The sequence below is a fragment of the Neophocaena asiaeorientalis genome, unplaced genomic scaffold (genome assembly GCF_003031525.2).
Source record: "Neophocaena asiaeorientalis asiaeorientalis breed wild unplaced genomic scaffold, Neophocaena_asiaeorientalis_V1.1 scaffold99, whole genome shotgun sequence".
Lineage (NCBI taxonomy): Eukaryota > Metazoa > Chordata > Mammalia > Artiodactyla > Phocoenidae > Neophocaena > Neophocaena asiaeorientalis.
Genome location: NW_020173022.1, coordinates 537713 through 562987, shown reverse-complemented (window position 1 = coordinate 562987; position 25275 = coordinate 537713). Strand labels below are relative to the sequence as shown.

Here is a 25275-nt window from a genome sequence, read left to right as displayed (position 1 = left end):
TCCCAGCACACTCCCATGCACGCAGGGACATACAGGGGAGTCTGAAGTCTAATCAGAAGGAGCGCCATTTGCCCACGAGGGGAGCTTTTCAGAAAGTTCTGAAAGATGTGACCGACAGAAGCGGGACTTGAGAAGTAAGAGGGCGACCGGACTCTAAAAAGTCCAATGTTCATCGAAAAGGGAAGCCAACGGACTGGCCAAAAAAAGTGCCTCACGTTAACAGTTCTGTTTCTCTTTCAATACCCACATCTTCAGATCCAGCGGCTTCTGCTTTCTTGAGAGTTTCTGGTCGCACATTTGCCCATTTACAAAGTTTACAGCACTTTTTTAATCTGAAGCATTTAGGTCCCTACGCAAAATACCTGTATCTCTAGAAAGGCCCCTCCCCTCTCCCTGAGGTCTTCCCCCGCCGACCCCCTGCCTGATCAGAGAGGTCCCCTAGGTAGGACCAGGGGCGAGCCTCCGGAGTTGGCCAGGAGGCGTGGGAGCGGCGGGCATTCGCCGTGCTCCCGGGGCGGCAGCAATGAGCCCGGTGCTCCCGGCTCCCCGCTCGGATCCCGGCCCCGCTCGCCGCCCTGCCCGCGCGCCACCGCCTCCTTTACCTCCATGTCCTCCAGGTGCCGACTCGGCGGCGGCAGCGCGCGCTCGCTCTGGCCGGGGCTCGCGATCCCCGCTCTCCGTTCGGCTCCCGCCTGGGCCGGGTTCGGCTGCGGCGGGCACAGCGTAAGTGGGCGGCTGCGCGCCCGGCTGGCTGGCTGCGGGACTGCTCGGGCCGCCCGCGCCCTGCGCTAGAGAACGAGGAAGGAGGTGGGGGGAGGGGGAGGGGGGGAGGAGCAAGGAGGCCAGCGATCAGGGTTTAAATTTAGACACAAATCTAAACAGATACTGTCCCCTCCCGGGTCAGGACGCAAGCGAGGGAGCCACGACTCCATTAATCTGCCCAAACATGGGGATGGGACAGCCGCCTGGCCCCTCTTTCTCTCTTAGTTTCTCCAAGACCCTGGTCTTTGCCCTGGTGTCAGTCCTTCTTCACCTCTTCCTCCTTTAACGTGCCTCTTTTCATTTTTCTTGCCCTAGAGGTTAGAGTCGTTCTTTCATTCTTTTTATCTCCCGTCTTTTCTATTTACTTCTTTTATGTACATTCCTACCCCCTGTCTTTCCTCATTTAAAGAAAACTTGCACTCACAGCATACCTGGTTTTCCTGGTGTTCCTAGGCGGAGAGTGAGAACCCTCCCTGATTGACACGTTGTTCTCCCACTGCCCCCCTCGCCCCCCCCCCAGAGGGGCTGTTCAGGTAGTGCGTTCAATGCTCAGTGTTAGACGGCGTCGACCGCCTTCCCCTCTGTCATCTCTTTTCCTCTCCACCTCGCAGTCTCAGATTCTCAGGAAGCCACTCTCAATCTATCCATCTCTCATCTATGTATCAGGAAGAGGAGGAGGAAGTGAAAAACAAGCAATCCAAGCAGTTTTCCAAGCTCCCTGTAGCAGTCTTTCTCTCTCCCCGAATGATTGATGCCTTCGATTTTGTGGAATTTCAGCCCCCATAAGCTTCTTGTTGCCTTAGGGCCCTTTTGCTGTTCCTAATTGTACTCTAAGAAAGAGCGCAAAGGACAAGATCCTGAACTTCCGATTCCCATAGGCCCAACATAGCAATCCTCCCCCAGGGCCATCCCAGCTCTCTGGGCAGCAAGGAGGCTGAAGAAAACAAAGCTGCATGGGAGGAACAGGGGAACTGGAATCTGGAGCAGCTTCTCTCTCTGCTACCAGTTCATACACTGGCCATCAGCTCTAGGTGCCCCTTCTGGATCCCCCCCCAACTGCTCACAGAGAAGCAGAGGGGGAATGCCTTCAGGGACCTGTGAGTGTGAAGGGCATCGTCTGGCAGGGATGCCTCTGTGTCTTTCTGCAGTGTTCTTGCGTCCCCACCCCTACCCCAAACCCTGACCCAACTCACCCTGGGAAAGAGACAGTGGGCCAGGTGATCACCAGCACTGTGAAGAAAGATATATGGAGAAACTGATCAAAGAAACCAGCTGAGAGTTTGCTCACACTGCAAAGAACTGCCCTGATTCTGCTCCTTAACCCAGCACGACCTGCAGACTTTCGGGCACTTAGATTGCTTCTTTGGGTACCAGCCTTAGAAATATGACCTCTTCCCTGTAGAATCTTCTAAGGCTTGTCTTTCTAAACACAAACAGCCCGGGCTTCCCTGGTGGCACAGTGGTTGAGAGTCTGCCTGCCGATGCAGGGGACGCGGGTTCATGCCCCGGTCTGGGAAGGTCCCACATGCCGTGGAGCGGCTGGGCCCGTGAGCCATGGCCGCTGAGGTTGCGCGTCCGGAGCCTGTGCTCCGCAACGGGAGAGGCCGCAACAGTGAGAGGCCCGCGTACCGCAAAAAACACCCCACAAAAAACACTAACAGCGCTAATGCCAAAGTGTTTTCTAGTTCACTTAACTCAGCTGAGCGTAAAGATAAGACCCTTGATTTGAGAAACAGATTGAAGGTTGAATTCCAGCTCTTCTACTTTCTAGCTATGTTTTCTGAGACAAGTCGCTTACCCACTCTGATTCTCATTTGCCTCACCTACATAGTTTGGTAGGCACTCTGAAAACAGTAGCTACTTTTATAATGCTTAGCCTCATGTACAAGCTCAAATGAATAGGGACCCAATATTTCTTTTATTGCCAGGCATTCTAAGGCCCAGTGAATGGGGCCTGCACTCCCAGGAATTAATGGTGAGTCCCTTCCCATTCCAGCCACACAGCTACAGAGGTGAGGGCACTAGGGCAGAGCTGGCAGCAAGAAAGGAAGTTTCTTGGTACCTTGCAATGCATACTCGTGCTTGTGATTCTTTTTCCTTTTCTTCTTTTTAAAGGTGCGGGACTGAGTTGGTGATGGGAGCATAGTCTCTTCCCATATCTTCTAACTCTGACTCATGGGGCATTTTCCTTTCTGCCTCCATCTAGTCCTCCTTTCTGCTCAGAACAGGGCTGTCCCAGCACAGGTTTCTGCTTCACAAACAGGATGGCGGAAGTGCCTACTCGAAAGAAACCGTTAGACTTAGATAGCATCACAGTTACTCAAGGTGACTTGCGGCTGTAGCCCACGTCCTGCTCAGGCCTTCCCTCAGCCATGTAAGAACCCATGACGCACAACGCAAATAAGCTCGGCCTCCACCATGCTCCTGGGTCTCAGAACATTCAGGGTGGGATGCTGCTCCCTAGTTATTTGGGCCCTAGACAGAGACCTTCATGAGAGGAGGGAGTGGAAAACTGGGAGAGGGGCAGAGGCCCAGAGCTCAGTTTCAGCAGCCCTGAGAAGGTATGGGGACTGTGCTCCCCGTATATTCCCTTCCCACCCCTCCTGAAGGTCCCCAGAAGCCAGAATGGAAATAACCCATCTGGTAAACACCCTGCTTTTGCTGGGCTATCTGGGGTTCTGACTTGCTGCTCTGTGTGCTGGGAGACGCTGACAACCCAAGGGGAAGGGAAAGTGGCTCTGAGGGGGTGGTGTCCCTCCCTCTGTTGGGGACTGGTTGGCTCACAAGGACTCACTTCCTTTACTCTCCCCGCTTCACACACCCTGGTAGTCTGAACCAGCCAAGCAGTAAATACAGGCCAGTGCAGAATGAAGAACAAGAAACCTCAGAGCAGCCCGGGCAGGGGAGCCCATATTACCATCAAATAAATACCACCAAATAAATATTTGGTGAATGAGTGAGTGGATGAATGTATGAAGCAAATTAGTAGGATCTTTGCTTTTAAACCAAAGGCAGAGCCTTTTTCCATAGATGGGTCTTCAGTGGGAGAAAAGACCCCGTGGGAGAAAAGATCGCGGAAGGGTACAAGTTAAGCGGTAACTAAGTTTTTAAGCAGACTTGCAAAGAGCTCCAATCAGTCATTTCTTAGCAAGTGGCCGCACTGTGCTGCTGATTTGTCCATTTTGAAAATTAAGAGCAAGAAGCAGATGTTCTTTCATGGGTATAAATACTAACTTTAAAACATATATACTTCAGCCCTAAGTCCTGGGAATGTGGCAAAAATAAAATAAAACAGCTCATTCCGCTACAAGTGACTGTCAGTGGGGAACAGAGTTGAATATACTGAAGTGAAAGCACCAAGGCTTGAGTGCTTTTATGTGTTCAGGGAATGGCAGTGGAGGGTTTCTCAGAGGAAGATGGTAGCATGTGGAAATGTAAATTGAGGAGGAAGGTAGCAGGGTAACAGTTGGGCCACAGGGAGGATGTTGAAGTGTGGAGCAGGCAGCCAGCACGGGTTGGCGACCTCAGGAGGAAGTCTTTTGACTGGCCCTCTGGGGACTGGGAGATTGATTACATATGGAAATTGAGCAAAGAAATTGACGTGTAGAAGCCAGTGGGAGACAAGATTCTCTCTGATGGGGAAGGGAGATACAAATATGCAAGGGGAGTGGGGACTGGAATGAACCCTGTGGTGCTGAATTGGAGTGGGAGGTATTCGTGTGAACTCATGGTTTTCAGTCTGTAAATACACAGATGTAGATATAAATGTGTATACATACATACATATATTTCTTAGTTTGATTCACTGAGAGGGCCTGGGAGAAATGATACGCCAGTAGCAATCAGTGCACACAGAGCCCAGATCTTGGTTTCTGAATACCATTCTCCACTAAAGGAACCAAGAGTCCTTGGAGAAAATGGCTGATTACAGGGCTGGGGAAGGTAAAGAACAAGATAAGCCTGGAACATCTTGTGCCAGAAAATATGGAAGTGCTCCATAAATGACAGGAAGATGTTTAAAAAAAAACATAGAAAACAGATTGCAGGGACTCCTAGGACAATATTGGGATAATAAAAGGATCAAAATAAACAATGATAGCAATGTATTATGCCCTTTAAATAAAATAGGAGTTCATGAGTCCACACTGATATAAACAAATAAGTGAATAAGTAAGTGGGAGAAAGCTCTTTCTCATAGCACAATGCTGACGAACAAATGTAAAAAAAAAGAAAATTGCCATATTACAACAATTACAGTTATAATAATTGGATGCTAAACATCATTGGATGCTAAATCTAGTGGGTAAAAATTGAATGAGAGGCTTCCCTGGTGGTGCAGTGGTTGAGAGTCCGCCTGCCGATGCAGGGGACACGGGTTCATGCCACGGTCCGGGAGGATCGCACATGCCGTGGAGCAGCTGGGCCCGGGAGCCATGGCCGCTGAGCCTGAGCGTCCGGAGCCTGTGCTCCGCAACAGGAGAGGCCACAACAGTGAGAGGCCCGCGTACGAAAAAAAAAAAAAATTGAATGAAGAATAGGATTTTACATAATTTCAAATTATCTCCCTATAAATTACTCATTAATTACAAAGGGGAAAAAGTAACATTACAGAGACTAAGGCTAACAAACACCATATTAAAAAAGTGGTCAAAATAAACACCACTGGTGATGGGACAAATTGACATCACGTGCTACCTGATGGGATGCAATAAGAAGACCACACCGGGCTTCCCTGGTGGCGCAGTGGTTGAGAATCTGCCTGCTAATGCAGGGGACACGAGTTCGAGCCCTGGTCTGGGAGGATCCCACATGCCGCAGAGCAACTGGGCCTGTGAGCCACAACTACTGAGCCTGCGCGTCTGGAGCCTGCGCTCCACAACAAGAGAAGCCACCACAATGAGAAGCCTGCGCAGAGTAGCCCCCGCTTGCCGCAACTAGAGAAAGCCTGCGCAGCAATGAAGACCCAACACAGCCAAACATAAATAAATAAAATAAAAAATTATTTCAAACTAAAAAATTAAGAAAAAAGGTGGTGGGGATAAGAATTGAACCCTCCCATTTCTTTTTTTTCCAGACTAACTCCCTACCCAGTCCCTTCATCATCTCTTCCTCCCCCCCATCCCCCCCCAGAGATCCATAGGATGGGCCAGGGGCCTGTTGACACTGGTGATAGATGATAGATGGATAGATAGATGGATGGATGGCTAGATGGCTAGATAGATAGATAGATAGATAGATAATTGGGAGAAGAGAGAGAGCCTAGTCTTCTGGAATGATAGTGGTTGGAGACAGGAAGGGGAAGATTATTCAAATCTTTTTTGTAGCAATATCTTTGTGATGTTTCAGTGGTTGAAGCAAACACATGGATATTTAAAGTTTTGAGGAGAAATTTAAAGTTTTGGATACAGTTTTGAGGAGAGATTTAACGTTAAAAAAAAAAAAGGGAAGAAAACACAAGAACCAAACCAAATTGGACTGAAGGAAGGCTGGCCATACACTGAGAAGGGGGTTGGGAGTCTATGGCTGAGAAGGGCCAACTAGGGATTTCCTGGGGTGAGGCTGGGGGAAGCCAAAGAACAGTGTTGACAAAAAAACCAAAGGGGACCGTCTGGAAGCCTCAACGTATTGCAGCCTTCTCCTTCTGAGGCAGAGGAATGTTCAGGAATGAAATGATACAGATCTACAAGGAAACCCAAACCTTCTCAACCCTAAAGTGTACCATGCAGAGCATCTGAGCACCAGCTTCAACTCTGGATGTAGATTAGAGTGACCCAGGGAGCTTTGAAAAAATAGCTATGCCTGACCCACCCACTTCCTGTAGGTGAACACAGAGTGGGGCCTGGTGTGTCAGTTTATTTTTAAGCTTCAGTAAAGAGGTAAATCTTGAATAGTCTAAGCCAATTATGGAAATAACATTCCTCTTGCCAGAAATTGGTTTAGAGAGAAATATGTGAGGAAATTTTGGCCAATGAGATAAAAGGGGACATCTTTATCCTTTCTGCTAAAGAAACACATACGAAGAGATGCTGTGTAAATATAAGGTGTTGTCCTACCTGATGTAATGCCTGGAACTACAGCAACTATTGTGCTACTATGAGACAAAGCTGGGAAGATTCAGGACATAAACTCCATGAGGACAGAGACTTTTGTTTCTTTTTTTGTCAGTGTATATCCCATGTACCTAAATCAAGGCTGGACACAAATAGCCATTCAATAAATATTCATTGAACAAGGAACCAATGGCTTTGTTGACCAAATGATTTTGTCGAGGCACTGAATTGACCAACTCCGGAGGAACTATCCCCTGGAATTCTTGTTATGTGAAGCAATAAATTTCTTTATTTCAAAGTTAAGCCATTTGAGTATGATCTTTTGTTATAGCTAAAAGCATCCAACTGATTCAGATATACACAAACTGACAAGAAGAAGACAAAATCAGACACATATACCAGTACAGAGAAAGAAGCAGTCCCTCAGATAAATGTCCAGCAGAGATGTGGAGAAAGACTGGCATGGAAGTGCATACACACACACACACACACACACACACACACATACACACACACACACACACACAGATGGGAGAATGTGAAACAGAAAAAGAGAGTGGGAAACCTAACTAATATCCGTTGGGGAAGAAAAAAATTCAGATTGAAAAAATAAGAGTACTGTCAGAATTTTTAATGTCTTAATTCCTACCTAAATTTCAGACAACAGGTGGTCTAGATAATCCTTTCTCTTTTTTCTTTTTCAAAAATTTATTTTATTGAAGTATAGTTGATTTACAATGTTGTGTTAATTTCTACTGTACAGCAAAGTGATTCACTTATACATATATATATACATTCTTTTTCATATTCTTTTCCATTATGGTTTATTACAGGGCACTGAATATAGTTCCCTGTGCTATACAGTCCTTTATATTTTCTTATTATTAAAAAGGAAAAGAACTGGGAATTCCCTGGCAGTCCAGTGGTTAAGACTCCGTGCTTCCACTGCAGGGGGCACGGGTTTGATCCCACGTGCCGCGCAGCCTGGCCAAAAGAAAATAAATAAATAAAGGTATGTTTTCATGAAGTTATTTCATACCACAATTTCTTTTAGGATATTGTTAGTAACGTCAAGTGATGTTGCAGTTTTGCCACTAAAGGCATTTGCTAATATGAATCAGTAGCTTGAATTGGGCAGGAGCTGTCCAAAGCTGGAGGTTACCCACATGGCCTTACAATGAATATCTTCAGTGATTCTACACTAACAAAGTGAAACAGGTTATAAGAAAGAATAGTACCCAATTCCCACTGGTCGCTCATCCTCTTTGTTTTTTTTCATGGGCAACAGGCAAAGAATTATGTGGAAAGTTTTCTGCACAAAGTATGCATTTGCAAAATTCTACTAAAAACCTGTGTCCCCAACTGTTTCTCTTTCCTTCTTGTGGTGGTCTTGCTATCCATCCATTTGTTCATGCCAGAAACCTGGGAGTCATTCTTTTTTTTTTTTGCAGTATGTGGGCCTCTCACTGTTGTGGCCTCTCCCGTTGCAGAGCACAGGCTCCGGATGTGCAGGCCCAGCGGCTATGGCTCATGGGCCCAGCCTCTCCGTGGCATGTGGGATCTTCCCAGACCGGGGCACGAACCCGCGTCCCCTGCATCAGGCAGGCGGACTCTCAACCACTGCGCCACCAGGGAAGCCCGGGAGTCATTCTTGATTCTTTCTTCATCTTCACCAACCAGGTGCTACAATTCTAGCTCTAAAATATAATGACATTCCTCCCCGCAACCTCCCACCAGTCACAGTCATTGCCATCTTTCATCTGGATTAAGAAAACAGTGTTGTAGTTCATCTGTATATCTGTTAATTGTTGTCCTTGACTCCAACCGTGACTCACCATCTCCCTGCATCTATTCTCCACTCCACAGGCGGTAATCTTTCTGAAGATTACTTTGGAGGGTGTAACTTACACACTTTCCCGACATGGTAATGCTCACCTCTCCAGGCTCTTCTCAACAGAGAACATCCAGTACTGCACAGTCAAGCCATCCTGATGTGCTTTCAGGTCCCTGAATGAGCTCTTTTCTCTGCCTGGAACACATTCCTTACTTTGCACAAAGAACAAAATTAACTCTTATTCATCTCTTCGTTCTCAGATTAGGCTTCCTCCAGGAGGATGGTCCTGACCACCCCCCTCCAATTCCCACCACCTGGAAGAGATGTGCTTCCTATGTGCACCTCATGCCTGCACTATTCCTGTCCTTGCAAGGATTACTTTATAATTACCTGTTTACTTTCTTTATCCTACCACAAAACTTTATTCTTAAAGAGAGCACATTCCATTCTGCCTCGGTTAAGTTCCTATGATTGATGTTGGGTTCAAATTTGGTGAGTAAATACATGTTGGATGAGTGAATGGACACTGGCTCCATGCAAAAGAGGTAGATAATCCATTTTATAATCCAGTTCTTGAATGTCCACCTAAAAATGTAGTACAAACATGGAAAGTTGTAACACAGAGGACAGCACAGAGATTTAAAGATCAGCACTGATGGGCTTCCCTGGTGGCGCAGTGGTTGAGAGTCCGCCTGCCGATGCAGGGGACACGGGTTCGTGCCCCGGTCCGGGAAGATCCCACATGCCGCGGAGCGGCTGGGCCCGTGAGCCATGGCCGCTGAGCCTGCGCATCCGGAGCCTGTGCTCCGCAACGGGAGAGGCCACAAGAGTGAGAGGCCCGTGTAAAGATCAGCACTGAAACCAGACTTCCTGGGTTTAACTGTGACATTGATCAAGTTACTTAATTTTGCTTCTGTTTCTCCATCTGTAAAATGGGGATAATAATAGAATTTACCACATAGAGTTGTAAGGATTAAATGAGTTAATACATGTGAAATGCTTAAAATAACGCTAACAAATAATGAGCGTGATAAAGGCTGGGTCATTATTGTCATAGAAGTAATAGGAGCAGCATTTTATCATGAAGAAGTGATTCTAATCAGGGGCAGTCACCAAATGCAGCTGCCTCCACACGATTCCATGTTCATCTCTTAGTTCCAAGCTATCTACTCATGATTTTCACCTACTTTTTTTTTTTTTTTTTTGGCCATGCTGCACAGCTTGTGGGATCTTAGTTCCCCAACCAGGGATCAAACCCAGGCCCTCGGCAGTGAAAGCGCCAAGTCCTAACTGCTGGACCGCCAGGGAATTCCCAATTTTCACCTACTTTTAATAAATTTATCTGCTTGGCTGCAGCTTCACCTTGGAGGAAAGACTCATCTTTGTCTTATTTCTTCTCATCTGACTGTTCTAGAATATTCTAAGTTCAGATTCAATTCTGTATTTTTTGCTTGTACATGCCAAAAATTAAAAAAATGGTGGGAGGGGAGTTCCTCACATCTCAAATCTGAATAAATTTCACTATCTTGAACAGTGTTTCATTTTGGAAACCAGTTTTAAGTCACACTGATTTAAATAATGCATAAATTTAATGCACAGAAACAATGGGTTTTTTTCTGGCATAGTCAAGGATTTGACCTTCTTTCCTAAATCTGACCACTTATTGACAAGTTTACTTGCTCTCATCCCATTGTATAACCTCATAACTGCTGGTGCCAAAGTTTTTCCAGTTTTGGAGTATGTCATTATTACATTTCCTACCCTCATCCATCTTCATTCACCTTTTCTGCTTTCTGCCCTGTGATAGTATTTGAGATGTTTTCATATTTTTCACATCTTGGTCTCTCCAGCATCATTCAGCCCGTGAGGCACACATAGGGTCCCTATCATATAAACTTATTTATCTGAGAAGGCAATAATTAATAGATCCTGGAATATTTGAATCATAACGCAAACTAAATGCTAAATGTCCTGAAGCAGTATGAAACTGAATGCTGCTGGGTCCTGAGGAAGGCCAGAGGGACAAGGATGGAGGATTCAAGGAAAGCCTCGGGGGCAGGAGGAAGAGGAAGCTGACCTAGGCGAGCTTGGTGAGATGGGGATGGTGGGGCTCTGGGTACCTTGCAGGGTCGTGTGAGCAGAGGGCTCCGGGAGCCTGGAGGAGGGAGTGGAGAGGGACAAGAGGGTTTGACAGAGGCCAGCTTTCACTGTTCTTCTCAGGTCTGCAGTGTCTGCTCCAACATGGCGCACATTAGCCCTTTAAGTGGGCATTAAGTTTGGAATTCTTCCTGGCCTCCTTATAGGGAGCCTGCTGCCCCTGGAGTCTTGTTCTGAGAATGTTTTACGCTTGGTATTTGCCTCTGTAAAAATAGGTGATATTTGCATTTTGAAGATTACTGACCTGAGCAGAGTTGCTTCTGATTTATATTTTCTGTTTCTTGTTTCCTTTATTGCACATGGTGGGGATTTTAGGCAGCAATAAAGACAAAGAGATGGGGTGAGAGTGAGTAGGGAAAGAGACATGACAACCATTTACCTGTAAAGACTCTGTAGGCAAAGGGACCAAGCTAAGGACTGGGGACTCCAGGACCCTACCACATATGTGCTTTCTAAGGGGCAAAGGTTTTTTGTTTGTTGTTTTTTAATAAATTTAGTTATTTTATTTATTTTTAGCTTTGGCCGTGTCGGGTCTTTGTTGCTGTGCGCAGGCTTTCTCTAGTTGCAGCAAGCTGGGGCTACTCTTGGTTGCGGTGCATGGGCTCCTTATTGTGGTGGCTTCTCTTGTTGCGGAGCATGGGCTTTAGGTGTGCAGGCTTCAATAGATGTGGCACGTGGGCTCAGTAGTTGTGGCTTGCGGGCTCTAGAGCACAGGCTCAGTAGTTGTGGCACACGGGCTTAGCTGCTCCGTGGCATGTGGGATCTTCCTGGGCCAGGACTCGAACCCGTGTCCCCTGCCTTGGCAGGCGGATTCTTAACCACTGCGCCACCAGGGAAGCCCTAAAGGGCAAAGTTACTTCACCATTCTCATTTCCTAATTGATGATAATTCTCATTAGTCACCCAGGGATGTGGCAAGGAACTCCTAATCAAAATGACCATAAATCTAAAGCCATAATGTAATGGGTTAAGCACTCAATCTGGCCTCGCACAGCCGAGCTGGCAGTGAAGCACAGGACGCAGACAGCCCCTGCTGGAAGTCACACAGGGAGATGGATGTATCTCTGCTGGGGAAGGGGGAATGGTGTGGATGGCAGTGGTCGGGGAGCAGAGCCGGGGTGGGGAAGGAATTTGCATCTCATGGCTTAATCAGATCTGAAAGCTAATATCCTGTTTTTCTGAGGGTTGGGCACATCAGTAGCTGAAAGCCTCCTCTGACCACGACCAGGCTCAGGAATTGAGTGTCCACAGCCTTGCAGATGGGAACCCAACTCCTAGTGACCATGCCTGCAAAGGCGTTCCACCCCATTCTGGCCAGGCCCCCTGCAGTCCTCTACTCCAAGTCTAGAACTCCAGACCTCACCCCTCCTCCCCAGAGACTTATCAACAGGAAGTTAAGTCAGCTGGAACACTCCGTTCCCTTGACATTTTTGTTTTAATTCTGCAGCTGTGTTTAAGGCTTCATGAATTCTCTGTCTGGTTCTGTGTCTTGGGACTGTCTGTCTGTCTGCCTGGTGCTTTTTCTCTCACAGCCATGCACCAAGTCGTGGTTACCATAAGCCTGGTGGACCAGAATGAGAAGTAGGGTTGGTAAGAAGGAATTGGGGAGGGGGGCAGAAGAAAGCGCTTTAGGGACCGTAATACTAGCTGTTGATGAGCTAAGGAAGGTGACCAATTGCTCAGGAATCATCACTGAGGGGAAGCTGTAAATGCTGAGGAGGAATTCCTAAATCATGAACAATGTGCACTTCCGGAGCCACCCCTCCTCATTGCTTCAGGGTGCTTATCTGTACCTCATATCAGAGTGATGTGTGGGCATGTCTTCTCAATATTCTACAGTGCCTACTCAGCAGATGGCTTATTCACACTTACTTTCTCTTAGGAAGCAGTTGGGAAATAAACAAATGAAGCTTCTCTCCTTCCTTTTATCCCAAGTCAGCCTAGCACTTAAAAAGCCAAGACAGTTCCCAAATGCAACTTGGTCTATTCAAGATAATATCTCGGAATCTCTTGTAGCTGCAAGTTCCTTACTTGCTGAAAGTCTATTTTTTATTAGTAACACATTGTTCCAAGACTCATGAGGGCATTATTTTGTTCTGTCCTGGTTGCTTTTTTCCTACTGCCTCTCATTCAAGTTTAGAGGGGAAGGACCTCTAAACTTAGAGACCATGAATCTCTAAAGCCACTAAGTGGCTAGAAGGAAAGTGGTGATTATTCTCTCTCCAAGTTCTTCTTCAACAGACCCAAGAAGAGAGTATCCCTCATTCATTATAGTAGCTGGTCCATTGAACTTACATGTGTAAACTGCCAAGGTTGGTTTTTAAAGGATCACACAAGGCAAATGACTTATAGTCACACAGGTTGGATATGCTTTGTCAATCCCTGTCCTTGAAACTTAAGTCCGAGAAAACATAGCTCACAAAACAGGTATGGTACCATATGTCTCCATAAAACCACATCTAGAAAATCCATATACAGATCTTCTTTTGCTAGTTGGTAATCCTGAGCTATCATTTCAAACGCCTGCTAGTGTTTGTCCAAATTTTATATTTCAGAATTTGTCCAGGAATTCTATATTTTAAAAAGTAAACTAGGGCTTCCCTGGTGGCGCAGTGGTTGAGAGTCCGCCTGCCGATGCAGGGGACACGGGTTTGTGCCCCGGTCCGGGAAGATCCCACGTGCCGCGGAGCAGCTGGGCCCGTGAGCCATGGCTGCTGAGCCTACGTGTCCGGAGCCTGTGCTCCGCAACGGGAGAGGCCACAGCGGTGAGAGGCCCGCATACCGCAAAAAAAAAAAAAAAGGTAAACTATAAGTCTGCAATTAACATGATACTCAACAATGAAAAACATAAAACTTTCCCTCTAAGATCAGGAACCAGGCAAGTTTGCCCACTCTTGCCACTTGTATTCAACATAGTACTAGAAGTTCTAGCCAGAGCCATTAGGCAAGAAAAAGAAATAAAAGGCATCCAAGTTGGAAAGGAAGAAGTAAAATTATCTTTGTTGCAGATAACATGATCTTATATGTAGAGAACCCTAAAGATCCACCGCCTCCCAAAAAACCTGTTATAACTAATAAACATATTCAGCAAAGTTGCAGGATACAAAATTGACACACAAAAATCAGTTGCATTTCTATACCTAACAATGAACAATCCAAAAAGGAAATTAAGACAACAGTTCCATTTACAATAGCATCAAATAGAGTGAAATATTTTGGAGTAAGCTTAACCAAGGAGGTGAAAGACCAATACACTAAAAACTACAAAACATTGCTGAAAGAAACTAAAGAAGACACAGATAAATGGAAGGGCATTATGTGCCCATGCACTGAAAGACAATATTGCTAAAATGTTCATACTAACAGAGCTATCTACAGATTCGATGCAATCCCTTTCAAAATCCCAAAGACATTTTTTTTCAGAAATAGGAAAAAAATCCTAAAATTCATATGGAATTTCAAGGGACCCCAAATTGCCAAAATATCTTGAAAAAGAACAAAGTTGGGGGCCTCACATTTCATGGATTCAAAACATATTACAAAACTACAGTGAGGTACAGGCATAAATACAGACACAAAGACCAGTGGAAGAGAAAAGAGAACCCAGAAATAAACCTTTGTGTTTATGGTCAAATGCTCTTAAACAGGATGCCAAGACTACACAATGGGGAAAGGAGAGTCACTTTAACAAACCGTGTTTGGATATTCACATGGAAAGAATGACGTTAGACCCTTACTTTATACTATATACAAAAATTAACTCAAAATGGATTAAAAACCTAAACTTAAGACTTAAAACTATAAAACTGCTAGAAGAAAACATAGGAGAAACACTTCATGGTATTGAATTTGGCAATAATTTCTTGGCTATGAAATCAAAAGCACAGGCAACAAAAGCAAAAATAGACTAATGGGACTACATCAAACTTTAAAACTTCTGCACTTTAAAGGAAACAATCAACAGAGTGAAAAGGCGATCTATGGAACGGGGGGAAAAATAGCAAATCATATATCTGATAAGGAGTTAACATACAGAATACATAAAGAACTCCTACAACTCAACAACAAAAAACCAAGTATCTCAATTTAAAAATAGGCGAAGAACATGACTAGACATTTCTCAAAGAAGATATGCAAATGGCCGACAAGCATATGAAAAGATGCTTAACATCACTAATCATTAGAGAAATGCAAGTTAAAACCACAAGGAGACATCACCTCACATCTATTAGGATGGCCACTATAAAAAAAACAAAACAAAAACAGAAAATAACAAGTGTTGGCAAGGATATGGAGAAATTGGAACCCTTATGCACTGCTGGTAGGAATGTAAAATGGTGAGGCCACTATGCAAAACAGTATGGAGTTTCCTCAAAAAACTAAAAATAGAATTACCATATTATCCAGCAATCCCACTTCTGAGTATACATCCAAAAGAATTTAAAGCAAGATCTCAAAGAGTTATTTTCACACCCATGTTCATTGTAGCATTATTCACAATAGCCAAGAGGTAGAAGCAACCCAGATGTCCATTGACAAATGAATGGGTAAAGAAAATGTGATACACACAGAGACACACACACAGACACACACACACACACACACACACACACACACACACACACACACAATGGAATAATATTCAGGCTTAAAAAGGAAGGAAGTCTTGTCACATGCTACAAAATGTATGAACCTTAAGGACATTTTGCTGAGTGAAATAAACCAGTCACAAAAGGACAAGCAATGTGTGATTCCACTTTTATGAGGTATGTAGAGTGGTCAGATTCATGGAAACAGAAAGTAGAACTGTGGTTGCCATGGGTTGCGGGAAGGGGAACAGGGGAGTTGTTATTCGATGGGTATAGAGCTTCCATTTTGCAAGATGAAAAATTTCTAGAGATCTGTTACACAACGTGAGTATAGTTAATACTACTGAACTGTACACTTAAAAATGGTTAAAAGAAAAATAACAAAAAAACAAAACCAAAAATAGTTAAGAGGAGGAATTTTATAGTGTATGTGTGTGTGCTTTACCACAATTAAAACTAAAAAAGAGAAAACAAGAAGTAAAAGTATAAACTTTTTAATGTGCCTAAGCATAAATCGCCTCCATTGGTGCCACTCCTCTGGGTTTACTTCAAAGGCCAGGCCTGTGACTGAGTAAAAATTTCTTAAAAAGCAGATTTGTCATCAACAAAGAGGCATCAACCTCTATAACAACTAGCCTTCCAGCTGTGGTCTCTCTGAAGGAGTGTGCTCTCCAGTAGCAGAGATCACAAGCCAATCTCAGGCAATCACTTAGGGGGATGTTATAAAGCATCCAGGTTCCGATAGGTTCAAACTGCTTGATTTTCTTAGTTCCCAACTAAGAAAGTGGAGATTCTTGGATTATAAACCACAAAATTGGGCTGAGAAGTGGCAATAGGAGAGGCAAAAGGCCCTTCGGCTTTGCACACTATCGCATTCTCTCTGATTAGGCCATAAGATTAACTGCTGCAGCCACAGACTGAAGCCCCATTTGAGTGGATAGGTGTAAGAGAGCTATTTCAAGGTGTGTCTGGTGGGTTGGGGAGGGGGCAGTATTCAGGCACTGAGGAAGGGGCAAGGAATAGATCAGGAAGCCAGCAAAGCCTTGGGAGGAGTGAGAGGGGAAGGAATGCTTAAAAGTGGACAGCACTATCAATCTTAGCATTTGTCAAAGTGGGAAACAAGACATTATGTTCCTCCTGATATGATGCAATAAGGAGTACATGGGGCCACCTATGATGTGATATTTGCAAAAGTAAAAAACCTAAATACTAAACTACAGTCCAATCATGCCTCTAGTTCTAACTCCCAGTTTATAGGAAATATGGCATATGGCCCATGTATGACCCATGAGGATTTAATCAACAAAGCCTGGATGGGGGATTTCTGTAGATCAAATGAACTGGTCTCTTCAATGACTAAATGACACTTAAAAGGTAAAGACAGAGAAAGAAGGAACTTTTATAAATTTAAAGACTTAAGAGAAGAATCAACAAAATGCAATGTGCAGAACCTCATTGGATCCTGATTCAAACACACTAATGTTTTTGAGACAAATGGGAAAATTTGAACACAGATGATGTTAAGAAATCCATGTTATCTTTTTTAGATATGAGAGTGTTGTTAAATACAAAAGTTCTTATGTGTTGGATATACACACTGAAGTATTCACGCTAAAATTATGTGAGGTCCAGGATTTGCTTTAAAATAGTCTAGAAAAAAAAGTGGTTAGGGGAATAGATGAGGTAGGACTGACTGGGAATGTATTGATCATTGTTGAAACTGGATGTGGGCATGTGGGAATTCGCAGCACTATTCTCTCTGGGTTTCTGTATCTTTATACATTTCCATAGTCATGGGAAAACAGTGAACAGACGCAGGTTGATTGCGTACCCAGGACAGGTCTTGGTGTAGGAGAGGGAAGGGGCACTAAAAACTTCAAGATCAACAAACACATCTTTATCTACATTACAGCTTTGCTTAAAGGCAGTCTCCTTCATATGGTTGTTGGAGGAGTTACCTTATTCATTCCCTTAAAACTTTGAGAGTCAGCTCCATAACCCAGCAACCCCATACCTAGTCAATAAATAGTGGATCATTCACACAATAAAATGTTACTTAGTGATTAAAGGAAACAAACTATGGACACACATGACATAGGTGAATTTCAGAAACATAGTGCAGGGAATCCCCTGGTGGTGGAGAGATGAGGACTCCACACTCTCACTGCTAGGGCCCCGGCTTCAATCCCTGGTGGGGGAACTAAGATCCGCATGCCATACGGTGTGGCCAAAACAACAACAAACAAACAAAAAACATGGTGCAGAGCAGAAGCCAGACACAGAAGAATACATATTGTGATGTTCAAGAAGAGGTACAACTAATTGAGGGTGATGGGCGCCAGAAGAGCTATTCCTGGGCAGTGGTATTGGCCAGGAAGAGCATTGAGGAACCCTTTTGAGGTGATGGAAATGTCTTACATCTTGATCTGAGCGCTGGTGTGTACATATGCAAGGACCCATTGACCTGGACATTTAACAGTGTGCTTTGTGTAGTCTACGCTATAGTATATGTCATAACTCAATTTTTAAAAGGAGGAAAAGAAAAAATCCCTAGAAGTGCTTTGAATTATCAAGAGAGACCTAAGTGATGGTGAAATTTAAGACAATACTTTTGGGTCTAAAAAACTATTCTGATCTTGTGACTCAGAAAGCAAAAATCTCTTCCTAGGGAAGTGCTGCCTGGAATGTTCTATAGCCCAGGGGTCAGAGAAATGGTTCCTGTTCTACCCCAGACTTCCATCCTGCTTTTCTCTTTTGCAAAATGCATCAGCCCCCCCCCTGTTTAGCCAGCTGCTTTCCCCAGGAGCCATTAAAGAGTCCATTCTTTTTTCCTATTTATTTTTTTTCTGAAAACATTCATGGCAAAATCCTAATCATTGCCAAGTCAATATATGAAGCCAAATGAAGCTGTCATGTACAGAAAATGAACATACAGCCTGCGAAGAAGAAGTGGTTTGTTTTCCAGGAACTCATTCTGGGATAGTAGAGGCGTCAAGGGGGAGGGGACATGGGGCAGGGGGACACAGAGTCCCATAAACAGTGCTGAACATAGAGTAAGAAGACTTGGGCTCTGAGTCTAGCTATTGTTCTGACGAGTTATGCCTTTGGGGCCAAATCATGCAACTTCTGTTATCGTCAATCCCCCGTTTGAGAATTGGGCACGATGTCTGCAGGGCTGACATGAGGATTAATGAGATTGTCTGCACAGAGCGGCTAGTGAGCTCCTGTCGCTCAATAAATGGTGATTAAAATAGAAGAGGAGGAGGAAGCGCCCACATGTCCAAGTTTCTTCTTTACATCCTTCTGCTCACCCCTTTTCTTCTGCTCCTAACCTCCTAGTGCCTCAAGGGTCCCCAGACTCCTCCTGCTGTGGTCAGGACCCCACTCAGTCACCTCCTCTCAGGTGCTCCACTGCAGACCTGGGGTGGGGAGTCACAGATGTGACCAGTGGCCTCCCAACGCCTTCTGCCAGGTGCAGGGAGAGCTAGGCCCTGGGGAGGCTTCACCGAGGAGTCCACACTGGCATTACGGAGGAAGACCAAAAGCAGATTTTTCCAGGCTGTGAGGTCAGCAGAAGCAAATCAGAGGATACATGAAAGGGTACACAGTAGGGAGGGAAACGCAGAGTCCAGTGTGGCTGGGATGGTGGAGAAACACGGGGACTGGATGTGGATATGCTAAGGAGTTTGGACTTTAGAAGAAAAGGGGGCAACATGGCACAGGCTGTTTTACAGGGGCCAGAATTGCATTTTAGGAAGATGACTCCGGCAGCAGAAGGAATCAGAGGCAATATGTTTGCAGACGTCAGCTGAGACACAATGAAGACCTAAACTGGAGAGGAGGAAAGGGGTTGAAAGATATTACAAGGTTGATTTGCCAGGACTGGCATACAGGATACGTAGGAGGTGCTGAGAATTACTTAAACTCTCAGGGTAGGCTTGCCAGTTTTATCAAACAGAAATACAGGACTGGCATCCACTTAAATTTGAGTTTCAGACCATCAGTGAATAATTTTTAGTATAAGTATGTCCCATGCAACGACTAATCTAACATTCAAACTGAATTGGGTGTCCTGTATCTTATCTGGCAACTCTGTTTCAGAATCACCTCCCTAAAATGCAAATCTGATCTGCTTAAACCATTGCTATATATATATTTTTTTTAATTTTTATTGGAGTATACTTGTTTTCCATTGTTGTGCAGTTTCTACTATGTAGCAAAGTGAATCAGCTATATATCATCCCACCCCCTCACCCCTTCCCTCTTGGTATCCATACGTTTGTCCTCGGCATCTGTGTCTCTATTTCTGCTTTGCAAATAAGACCATCTATATCAGTTTTTAGATTCCACATATATGCTTTAATATATGATATTTGTTTTTCTCTTTCTGACTTACTTCACTCCCAGGTAAATAACCCTCCTGGAAAGAGATTGCACTTGTTAGTGGGAAAGAGTATTTGTGTCAACTGAGCAATCATATTTCCCACTTTCAACTGGACAATCAGCCTAGTGAAGAGCATCATTTTTATTTTAGCATAATTTTTTAAGCTTCTTAGGCATTCTTTATTTTTTTAATTAAAAAAATTTTTTAAATTATTTATTTATTTATTTTTGGCCACATTGGGTCTTTGTTGCTGCGCGCGGGCTTTCTCTAGTGTGGTGAGCAGGGGCTACTCTTCATTGCAGGGTGTGGGCTTCTCATTGCGGTGGCTTCTCTTGTTGCAGAGCACAGGCTCTAGGCATGTGGACTCCTGTAGTTGTGGCACATGGGCTCACTAGTTGTGGCTCGCAGGCTCTAGAGCACAGGCTCAGTAGTTGTGGCGCACAGGCTTAGTTGCTCTGCGGCATGTGGGATCCTCCCAGACCAGGGCTCGAAGCCGTGTCCCCTGCATTGGCAGGCAGATTCTTAACCACTGTGCCACCAGGGAAGCCCTGTAGCATCATTTATTCAATATGGTTTTTAGATCTATACTAAATTTACTCAATTTTAAATTTAGCATTGTCCTAAGTAATAATATCCATGAAATCACCAGTTTAGTGGGCTAGTTATTTTTTTCTATACCAGTTAAAATAAATGTATGACTGTGAAGTAAATTTTTTATTCCCTTACAAACTAAGATTTGCATACATACTTTGGGAAATTCCAGTAAAGTCCGGAGGGCCATGCCTGGGCTGGTCTGACTCGTACCCAACCAGTCTTGAGCCCTGATCCCTGTCCAGATGAGGAGGCGGATGGCCTTGTGTGCTTATAAACCTGCACTTGACTCTACTAGATTAGGAGGAGATGGACAGGCCCCTGATAAGGATTGGGCCAGTGGGGACTGGAGCTCAGCCTCTAGGAGTCCGGCAGGTCCCAGGGGGGCAGAGGCACATATGTGGTGGAGCCCCACTGCCTGAGAAGAACTGCATGAGGACCAGTCAGGGCTGAGAACTTAGCTGGAGGTTGGGTTGAGGAGTTACATCCCCAGAGGAACAACCTCTCTCCCCAGGGGCTGTAAGCTGATATCCAAGAATGCTTGTTTTGGGATTTGGATACAGACTGTTGATCTACCTGCTCGCACAATGTCCAATTGTTCTGGATTTGTTAAGAAAGCTTCTCCTGATACTTGGTAGCAGTTCAGGTTGATGTCAGTCCCTGGGCTGTCCAACAGAGAGGTTTTCCCAGGTTTCTTGGTGGAGACTGGAGCCACCAGATTGGGGCACCCTGAACTCAAACCAACCAGCCTCTGACCCCAAGGGTCATGTTGAGAGCCCAGTGGCTCTGATCATGATTTCAGCACTTCAGCCACATAATGGCCCCCACTGTCATGTTTCCCAAATGCCACAATGCTCTCTTCCCTCCAGGTTTCGCTGATCCACTCTGCTTGTAAAAAGACTCCTGGACTATGCCAGCATTACTCTGGGACTTTCTCTGTGTTCATCAAAGTTCAGGCTCCTTGGTAAGGGCTGATGCATCCCTGTGTGCTTGTCCACAGTGGGCTGGTGAGACACGAGACAGTAGGGGTAGGGCTACCACTCTGTCCAACACTCCTGTGTCACAAGGCTGTTCTGTGGGGGGCAAGGCAGAGGGGCTGGGCAGGAGACAGTAGTGATGTCTGTTATGCTAAGCCAAACTTCACAGTGATCCAGGAGGCAGGTACTCTCATCTTCATTTTACAGATAAGGAAACTCAGAGAGATTAAATAACTCGTATAAGGCAGAAAAAGCAGAGCTAGAATTAGATCTCAGACTTTCTGACCTTAAGTTTGGCGCTCTTTGAATTATGCCACTTGAAATCATTTTGAGAAGACAGGTAATCACTGGCTCAATTTCAATACATTAAGAATTTGGAGGCACCGTCTGTGTGCCTAAGGGTGAGTGGCTGTAATTCAGGTGATTTGCATCAGGCAAAACCTACTGGTATCAAATCCTTCAGAATGTTCTGCTTTAACTCCCATCCTTTTTTTTTTTTTTTTTAAATCATCCCACAGACTACTTTCCTCATTACTACTGTTATTAGATAGACATACCCACATTAGTTAAGAGTCAGTTAGGCTGTGTAACAAAGAGACCCAAAATACATCACTTAAACTTAAGTTTATTTCTCTCTTATATAAAATTCCAAATGAGTAGTCCAGAGGTGAAATACCCCAAAATGGCTGTCTCAGCTCCTACCATCACATTCTGCATCCCTGCCATCAGGAAAGAGGAGAACACATACCTTCATTTTAAGGGGATGGCCTGGAAGAGTGCACATATCACTTCTACTTATATCTCACATTGATCTAAACATAGTTACATGGATGATTATGGCTACAAGGGAAGTTGGGAAATGTAGTTTTCAGCTGAGTTGTCACCTGTGCAGTAAAAACTTCTATTGCTATGAAAAAGAGAATAGATATTGGAGAGATCAGATAGCCACCACCACAATAATTTTGGGAAACTCTTGTATGAATTGATAAGTCATTATGTTTTCTGTAAGAAGTCTGGATTTAGAGTCAGATCACTTAGCTTAGAGCCACAATTTTGCCACTTAGGTGTGATCTTGGTAAGTTGTGTAACTTCTCTGAATATCAGTTTTCCTCTATGTACAATTAGGTAACGATAGTCGGCTTAACTCACTGGTGTGCTGGGAGGTCCAAACAAACTCACGCCTTTGAGAGCCTAGGCTGTGAGGTCATATGAAAAGTGAGATGCTACTGTATTAGGACACCCAAATGTGGTTTTCCATTTTTTTTTTTTTTAATTATGAGCACTTGGTGCTGGCTCCCCAGCTTGGTTTAGGATGAAAACCACATATCTGAAATGTCTATTTTGTATTTCCACTCAAAGGGGAATACTTTGGTGTGTCCTATCTGCTTCTCCTGGTTAGCCTGCCCCGCTGTGACCAAGTACCTCTCCCCAGGCGCCTGGGCTCTCATCCTTCTCTGGGGTGAGAGTCACTGGTAACCTGCCCCACCGGCTCTTTCTGTGCTCTAATCGTGTGTGGCTGATGAAAGCCCTGAAACTTACTCCTCACAAAGTGGATTTGGGTGGAGACGCTGGAACAGAACTGGCAGGAAGGAAACCAGCCAACAGTCCCCAGTGATGCCAATCTGAACGGTTTCTCCCCACCCTGTGTGCAACAAACCACAGAATGCAGTCTTGGCATAATTTGCATCCCTAGTTGAGCTTGTGTGTCAGTCTACAGTGTGTGTCAGTTATAGCAGAACCTGTTCTTATCTATTAGCCTCTAAACTCCTTAAGGAAGGAAGGAAGGAAACCTTTCCTCAGCTTCTATTATGTTGCAGGCACATAGACAACTTGCCTGTATTTATTTCTCACCCAGCCTCACTGCCAGCAGATATTATGATTTCCTTACTGATAGATGAGGAGTTGGAGGTTGAAAATCTACCACCTTGCTCAGTACTGCACAGCCATCAAGCAGAAGAGGTAGGATTTGAACCCAAGACCTTTGACACCAAGTCTGGCTCTCATTCTACCATAGCACGATTGTCTTCATTATAGTCGAGTGTGAAAGGGTAGAAGCCACACGTTCAGTCACTGGATCCTCCCCTGAGTATGAGCGTGATTTCATGCCCATAGTAGGGACTCAAAACAGTTGGAATGAATGGCCTTTTCACCATTCTATCTCTGGCAGTACACAGCCAAGTAGCTGACATGTGAAATGGGTCATTACAGTATTTTGGGGTATACTTAAGTCATTGGATTGATATTTTTTAAAGAATCATAACTGAGTTGAAGTTTAAAAACACCTTGCAAAGCCCCCATGGGACTAGGGTCTTTACACAGATAAAACAAGCAAGTGAAGTCAAGGAAAGAGGTTTCCTGGACACAACTGTTCATCCCCAGCTTCCTAGCAGAACCTGAGCAGTAGTTAACCAAGGGTCTACTGGGGCTGGTATCTGAGTCACACTCATAGCCTTGAATCTGCGGCAAAAGCAGATGGCACTTCCAGTAGGCATCTCCCAGAGGAGAGAATTTCCCATGAGGTATGTGCATGGCAACTATCCATCCTGGGTTTCCTGGCATGCTCCAAGTTCTTTTGTCCGAAAGTCCTTAGAATGGCACGTGTCCTGGCTGGGTAATGAATCCTGCTTTTGAATATGGAAAATATGGTTACAGCAGGCACGTGGAAAGTGCCTTTTATTGCTTCCTGCTGGCAGATCAAAAGCAGAGGGGTTGGACTACCCCAGGAGAGCCTGTTTTACCCAGGGAAAGGGAGGGGCCTCAGGGCTCAAGAGTCTTTTGTTATTCTGTGCAGGTCAGGGAGCCAGGGGGAGGCTACTGATAGAGAAAGCCAACCAGGGCTGGAGCAGGGCTGTGTCCTGAGAATTGGGTCCCAGAAAAGGCAAAGAATGTGGTAACAGGAAAGAAAAGAAGCAGAGGCAGAAACTTCTTTTTTGTTGCACAAAGGAAGGAGGTGACCCAAGGCTCCTTGTGACACAGGAAGAAGCATATTTGGGGAAGTGAGAGTCTCTCTCTGTAGATCCCTTCAGATCAGAGGCCAATTATGGGTGGCCCAGGGCAAGCAAGAGGCTCTTTTGTGGTTCTAGTTCTTTCCACACCCGGATGGGGTCACTTGTGTAAAGGTGCCCCTCATAAGCATGTTGAAACCAAGCCCAAAGCCTATTTGTTTTCCAGGATCAGTCTATTAAGGCCCGCCTTCCCACTGCCAGGTCCTCCCACCCTTCAGCTCCCAGCTGGACGGGGAGGTCCCTAAGGGTTAATTAAGCCTTGGGCTAGTACTCAGGAGACCTGGAGTGAGTCTTATCCTGCTTCCATAATCAGCTCTGAAACCCGGGGAACAACACTTTTCCCCTCTGACCTCTGCTCTCTCCAATGGGGAGCAGAGAAGACTGACAGAATTATAGTGCTTACTACAGACAGACTGGTTACTTTGCCCTGAAGGTGATTCAACTAACTGACTCCACATTTAAAAAGGTTGAAAGTATTCGTATTCCTCAGTGTTGTAAAATCTTTGTGATTCTACACATTTCATTCATTCATTCATTCACTTAAACATGTATTAAGCACCATTATATGTCAGCCATGCTAAGCAACAAATAGCGATAACTTCTGCTTACTGAGTCCCTACTATGTGCCACATACCATTAGATGCTTTAGATTGATCATCCCATTTAATCCTCCCCACAGCTCTATGAGCTACTACTTTCATTATTAGAGTAAGAAGAGTTTAAGCAACTTGCTCCAGTTCATACATCTTTGATTGTAGGTCAGACTCCAAAGCTGGTGTTTTGATACACTAATTCTGTCACTGCATAGATAAATGAGATGCAGTGGGTCCTGATCTCAAGGAGGTTCCAACCAGCAGCACTGTGGCCAGAAGGCCAGCTTGCAGGCTCTGAAACCCTTGACATTGTTCACTTGGTACATTAGAAGAT

General features: G+C 44.8%; 1 protein-coding gene across 3 annotated transcripts in view; it reads right to left on the bottom strand.

The window, feature by feature from the left end:
• The window catches only part of RCSD1 (RCSD domain containing 1), a 70067-nt gene extending 67105 nt beyond the window's left edge, over nucleotides 1-2962 (bottom strand). Inside the window, exons 1-3 of one of the 3 annotated variants that reach the window (XM_024742422.1) lie at nucleotides 2825-2962; nucleotides 1956-1992; nucleotides 603-783 (exon numbers count right to left, since the gene is read on the bottom strand). In XM_024742422.1, the coding sequence (XP_024598190.1) occupies nucleotides 603-783; nucleotides 1956-1992; nucleotides 2825-2906 (300 nt within the window). In that variant the 5' untranslated portion in view covers nucleotides 2907-2962. Of the gene's footprint in view, nucleotides 1-602; nucleotides 789-1955; nucleotides 1993-2824 lie in introns of all 3 variants that reach the window. The other 2 variants (XM_024742421.1, XM_024742423.1) reach the window with 2 other exon arrangements.
• Nucleotides 2963-25275: the final 22313 nt, after the last annotated feature.